This window comes from Grampus griseus, assembly GCF_964374135.1.
Source record: "Grampus griseus genome assembly, chromosome: 11".
Classification (NCBI taxonomy): Eukaryota; Metazoa; Chordata; class Mammalia; order Artiodactyla; family Delphinidae; genus Grampus; species Grampus griseus.
This window is the reverse complement of record NC_139005.1, coordinates 74789127-74795445: the sequence shown is the minus strand read 5'-3', so window position 1 is coordinate 74795445 and position 6319 is coordinate 74789127. Positions and strand designations below refer to the sequence as shown.

At 44.4% G+C, this 6319-nt stretch overlaps 1 protein-coding gene across 1 annotated transcript; it reads left to right on the top strand.

Annotated features, from left to right (window-relative positions):
• Positions 1 to 457: 457 nt before the first annotated feature.
• Positions 458 to 3128, top strand: BTG1 (BTG anti-proliferation factor 1). Its single transcript, XM_082666777.1, has 2 exons — positions 458 to 905; positions 1817 to 3128. Exons 1-2 carry the CDS (start codon positions 758 to 760, stop codon positions 2182 to 2184), a joined length of 516 nt encoding a protein of 171 aa, XP_082522903.1. The 5' UTR covers positions 458 to 757; the 3' UTR covers positions 2185 to 3128.
• Positions 3129 to 6319: the final 3191 nt, after the last annotated feature.

Sequence of the window (6319 nt, the reverse complement as noted above, 5' to 3'; positions counted from 1 at the left end):
GCCGGCGCGGGTGTAGACAGCCTGAGCCGGGCGGCTTTTATCTGCACAGCATTAAGCCTCCTTGCAGGCGAGCCTGGGCAGCGCACTCCTTCAGAAGACGCGCTGGCGCGGCGCCTAGACTTGCTGAAGCGAGAAGGAGGGGCGAGGGCTGGGGGCGGGGCTTTCACACGCGCACCCTGTTTCCTCCGTCCCCCGCCCCTGCTCCCCCTTCTCCGGCTGCCACTCGGGGGTTTATTTGTTTACAAGCGGATTACGTCAGCTCCTCCCTCTCTTCCCGGTCTATGGGCCCGCCCCCTGGCCCCTTTTTCCCGCCCCCTCCGGCTCCGAATCTGCTTGCGTCACAATGGTGCGATCTCCGGAATGGCTGGAGTCGGCCGTCACGCTCCCGCCACGCCACTTCCTTTCCGCGGCGCTATAAAAAGTGATGCACGGCCTCTGCTGCTCGTTGCCGGTCTAAGCTGGAAATGCAATTGCTTGAACCTTCGGAGGCTGCGGAGCTGGAGGCGGAGGCGGCTGGGGAGGTCCGAGCGATGTGACGAGGCCGCCGTCGCTCATCTTTTCCTCTCTCCTGCCGCCTCCTACCTCAAAAATAACTTTTTTACTATAAAGAAAGGAGAAAAAAAGTAGCCGTTCGCGCCTCACGCCCTCTCTCTCTCTCAGCCCTCTGACCTGTGAGGGAGCCCGGGGTGGCCGCTCCGCCGTCGGGGTCGCGCCGCCGAGCCCCGGCCGCCCCGGGCCGCCCCCGCCCGCCGCCCCCATGCATCCCTTCTACACCCGGGCCGCCACCATGATAGGCGAGATCGCCGCCGCCGTGTCGTTCATCTCCAAGTTCCTCCGCACCAAGGGGCTCACGAGCGAGCGACAGCTGCAGACCTTCAGCCAGAGCCTGCAGGAGCTGCTGGCAGGTGAGCAGACCACGGCGGGAGGGCGATGGGCGCCGGGGAACGCCGCCGCACATCCCCGGGCCGAGCCGTCGGGGCCGCGGGAGTCTCGGTGGCGCCGCGCTCGGGTCCGGCCGCGGGACGGTGGCTGGCGCGCTGGGCGGTCGCTAACGGCGGGTCCCGAGGAGGGTTTGGGGGCTGGGCCGAGGGCGCTCCCTCCTCCCCCCACGGCTGGCAAACCGAGGGGAGAAGAAAATAGACGCACAACAAAGAAACTAAAGCCGACCGAGTCTGGAGCTGTGGTCTTCGGACGGTCCGCGGGTTTGGGGGACAAAGGAGCCGCGGGGCTGGGGTTGGTTCGACGCCCCCTTTCCCCAATCCCGTCCAACCGTTGCGGGCTCGGCGGCCCGGCCCCGGGGTGGGAAAGCGCGCCGCTGCCCCGAAGCCAGCCCGGGACGGACGTGCCGTCTCCCCCCTCCTCCTACCCCTTCCCATTAATCATCGGATTTGTCACCGGTACAATTACAGCCCTGCCCAGAGCGTGGTTTAGGGTTGGTTGTTTTACTTCCCTTCGGGGTTAACAGTCTGGTGGCGCTTCTCTCCTCCAAAGCTGTAAACCCCATTGTGTGCGTCTGGGGTGGGGTGGGGAAAGTAAACAGGCTCCCGGCTGGCGGAGGCTGCGCGCGTGATTCCCGTTTTGGCGGCCCAACCGGTTGGTTCCCGGAGATTGTTTTGTCCCGTACTACTGCTATTTCTAAAACCCGGCCCGCGTTTCCCATCCCCGCACACGCACAGCCGCGAACGCGATGCTGGGCATTTAAAAAAGTTGATAGTTCGCATTTTCACTCCAAGGAGCCAGCGGAAGAAGGAAACTACGGCGGGAACCAGCAGTAACGGTGTCTAAGCATTGTTTTCTCTGTTCTTTTCTTCTATAGAACATTATAAACATCACTGGTTCCCAGAAAAGCCCTGCAAGGGATCAGGTTACCGCTGTATTCGCATCAACCATAAAATGGATCCTCTGATTGGACAGGCAGCACAGCGGATTGGACTGAGCAGTCAGGAGCTGTTCAGGCTTCTCCCAAGTGAACTCACACTCTGGGTTGATCCTTACGAAGTGTCCTACAGAATTGGAGAGGATGGCTCCATCTGTGTGCTGTACGAAGCCTCACCAGCAGGAGGTAGCACCCAAAACAGCACCAACGTGCAAATGGTAGACAGCAGAATCAGCTGTAAGGAGGAACTTCTCTTGGGCAGAACAAGCCCTTCCAAAAACTACAATATGATGACTGTATCAGGTTAAGATATAGTCTATGGATGCATCATCTTATAATGGATGGATAAATTTGATTTTTGCTTTGGGTGGGCTCCTCTTGGGGATGGATTATGGAATTTAAACCATGTCACAGCTGTGAAGATCTGGCACAAGATAGAGTGGTAAAAAAAATTTTTAAGTGACAGTGCCATAGTTTGGACAGTACCTTTCAATGGTTTAATAGCCTGTGAGTCCAAGTAAATGATCACCTTATTTGCTAGGGAGTGAAGTCCTAGGGTGGTTTTAGTTTCTCCCAGACATGATACCTAAATTTTTACATCAGTCCCTTTAACGCAAATCTGTGTTTCAAAGAACCTTTCTCTGCAGTAGAACTTGCAGAGAAAATTTGCACTATGACACTTAAAGTTGTTATCCTTTCTGGCAGCTCAATAGGAAAGCTCAACATTTTAAACATGGTAGTACTGGAAATTTTATGACAAGATTTTTACCTAGCACTTAAATATGTATAAATGTACATAAGACAAACTAGTAAGCATGACCTGGGAAAATGGTCAGACCTTGTATTATGTTTTTGGCCTTGAAAGTAGCAAGTGACCAGAATCTGCCTTGGCAGCAGGCTTTAAAAAAGACCCTTAAAAAGACACTGTCTCAACTGTGGTGTTAGCACCAGCCAGCTCTCTGTACATTTGCTAGCTTGTAGTTTTCTAAGACTGAGTAAACTTCTTATTTTTAGAAAGTGGAGGTCTGGTTTGTAACTTTCCTTGTACTTAATTGGGTAAAAAGTCTTTTCCACAAACCACCATCTATTTTGTGAACTTTGTTAGTCATCTTTTATTTGGTAAATTATGAACTGGTGTAAATTTGTACAGTTCATGTATATTGATTGTGGCAAAGTTGTACAGATTTCTATATTTTGGATGAGAAATTTTTCTTCTCTCTATAATAAATTGTTTCTTATCTTGGCATTTTAATTAATCTCTTGTCATGATTACAGAGGTTCAGCTAAAAGAAATATATTTCTCAGAAGACTTAGTTTCTGTAAGCCATGTGAATGTCAGTTGCACACTGGTCATGCTGAAAAACATTTGATAAGGAGTGAAGATGATCTGTGTATACATATTTAGGTGTTGGAAGATAAACACAGGGGTAACATGATTTTTCAAAAGTTCTAAAGTGAAAACATGGACACATTCCCAGGCTAATGAAATGAGGATAAGAGACAAAGGTAACATCAACCAAAAAGAATGATACTCAAAGGATTACATTTCACTGCTTCCCTGTTGAAGTGAAGATATAAATGTTCTATTCTGGCCCACCTTTGAAAAACAGTTATTTTGCCCCATGGATTCCTTGTTCAATTAGAAAACCCTGGGGCAGGTGACCCGTAGCCTTAACCACCAGGCTATAATCACTGCACAGAGATTGGTTGCTTTTTGCCTTTCGTCAGCTGCAAGATTTACATAAAAATCACTTAAGCTGGAATTCAACAAAAGGTATGTTTGAATTTTTATTCTGAAATTGAAATGCTGAGTTTTTGATTCCTCATTCTCAGACTTATTTCAGATAAGTACTAAGAACCTAAATGAAACAAATGAACGTTGAATGCTGGAGTGTAGGTTACTCCACTACCCCATATGATAAAGCTTGTTTTTAATTCTTTGGCTGTAGGAGGACAACATGGTTTTTCAGTGAAAATTAAAAATGGAAAATTTTGTTTTTCTCTACACAAGTAACGTATTAACATATAGTGACTTTTGGGGGGTATTCATGTAAACGTGTTCACACTGGAAATATGCAATCTAGGTTACTTGAAATCAGTAGTTCCAAATAAATTTGGAAATTGATTTCTCCCTGTAAGATTAAATTCTGATTTTGTAGCCACAGGAATACACAGCTAAACAAGCAGGTGTTTAGAATACAAAGGATGTTTGTGTACTTTATTGGCAGGCGGTCCTTGAGAGTTTGAATTATAACCACAACACATGGACTACCCTTGCCACTTACATAAATGGTTTTATTTTTCAGTCTGTTTTTTGGAATTCCCCCCCCCCACCTCCTCCAGTTTTTCAAACTTAAATTTACAATAAAACAACTGATAGTATGGTTTCTATACAGGTGCTAACTGCTACTGTTTACCAACTGCATTTCATCTGGTAACTCCTTCGAAGCTAGATAACTGATAAAGCTTTGCACACTGGGACCCGAGGCAAAGGATGACTTCCAGGCAGTTTAGGAATAGGTCAATATTTTAGTACCTAAAACTTTTTTTTTCCGATGGGGAGTCATTCTTCAAGATTTTTGACATCGGACTTTTTGGTACTTTAAAGAAATTTGGTGGGAAGAGAACTTAATGAAAACATTTTATTTTAGAATTCAGGTGATGTCTGGCATGTAAGGAGCTGTTAGAGTTCCAAGACTTGCAAACATCTCAGACCTAGCATCCAGCTGTTTCCTGTGACTTTAACCTTAACATTCCCCAAACAATTGTCTCCAGGATAGTAGCTGTTTGATACATCTTTTTCATTGCTTCTGGGAACGTTTTGCGGAGCTATTTTGATAAAAGCATTTGAGTGTCTGTTGTATGCACAGGCAGGTGTGTGCCAGGCCTGCACACGTAGACATTTATTTACGTACGCACCAGTGTGTTGTGTACTTTTTAAAAAAAACTTTAATAGTGGTAGAATTTAAAGGGCTTTTTACACTGCCTGAGTTAAAAGATAGTTTCTTAAGAGATCCTTTTAAGAAAGGGTGACTGCTTTCAATATCATTAGTTGCCACTGGCACCAGGGATTCATAGTTATTGGCAATAAAGTTTAGAAATAATTATTCTGAGTTTTAACAGGTAGTTTTAAAATTACTTCCTTTTCTCCAGATGTTAAGTACTGTCTTGGTCTATGACACTGAATGAAGCAGGGCTTAAAGTGAATTGTGTGGCAAGAGTTATCCTAGTTCATGCAGCGTAATGTGGCTGTTTCCATGCAGTCTGGAATGAGAATCACGTGTCCTTACCCTTAATTTCCAATATTTCTGTGATAATAGACTGGAAAGGCGACCAGAAAATTGCTTTCTGGTACTATTGCACAAATGGTTTCCTTAAGTCACTATAACTCAAATTGCAAATAATTTTGTTTTGTATATAGGTGTTATAGATTACGGAATTGGCCTTCAAGTTAAGAGGAAGCAGTATTCCTGACTGTTGTAGTGTTTAATGACTAAAGGTTTTCAGACTCCCTTTAATCTTAGGAACAAATACATCTACTATTAGACATTTTCTTAGGTGATTTTTTAACGTACCTGATACTCCTTCCTCTTTGCAGAAGAGATATGAGACAACTGAAACAGTCTTGTATATTGAAGTTTAAAGATATATCCTCTCCACTTTTCAACTTTATTTCAGACAATGTGATAAGATGCTATTGATAAGCTATATAGGGAGATTTTGTCCAAAGTTTTATATATACACAAGAGATTTCAAAAAGTGTATTTTGGATTGTCTGAAACGGTAGCTTTCGTACTTATCTGAAGGTATACAGACTGCAAATAGTTGAGTCTCTTCTCTCAGTCTCTGCAGTCGAACTTTTATATATGGCTGCTGCCAAAATATAACAATGGTTTATTTTTCATGTTTGGAACATAACAGTATGAAAAAATCTTTTGTAGTGAAATAGTTTGTACTGCTAACCAAACCCAAACCAAGCTGCTTCACTGAGTCCTTAAGTAATTTACATTAATACAAGTGGGCCAGAGGAATTCATATGTTGAGTTATTTCTGGTTATTTCTATAGATCTTTATATTTTCTTCTGAGAATAGCAGGAGGTGAAGGAAGATCATTAAGCAAGATGTTAAGTTTGGTATTTTTGAGATGCTCTTAAACAAGTAAGCCTTAAATTGTATTAATAGTGAGGATTGACACCATTTCCTCAATGACAATTTGTGGAGTATATGACAGTTTTTTTGACTGCCATTTTAACTTGGTTTACCAGTTCCTTTTGGCATTTTTCAGTGTGTCAAACAGGAATAGAAAAATGGTAAGGCTTCCAGTTGTAGTATTCTGAATTTTTTTTTTCTTTTTTTAATGCTTTGTCGTCTCATAGTTGAATAATCTTACAAGGAATGTTTTGGAGTTCAACTTCTGACTTTTATATGAGCCTTTGCATGATA

Bases quoted from the DNA above. Each gene is read 5' to 3' on its own strand.
- BTG1 (XM_082666777.1), top strand. From the start codon at position 758: ATGCATCCCTTCTACACCCGGGCCGCCACCATGATAGGCGAGATCGCC. The intron at 906-1,816 runs GTGAGCAGACCA...TTTCTTCTATAG, and splicing joins CCTGCAGGAGCTGCTGGCAG to AACATTATAAACATCACTGG.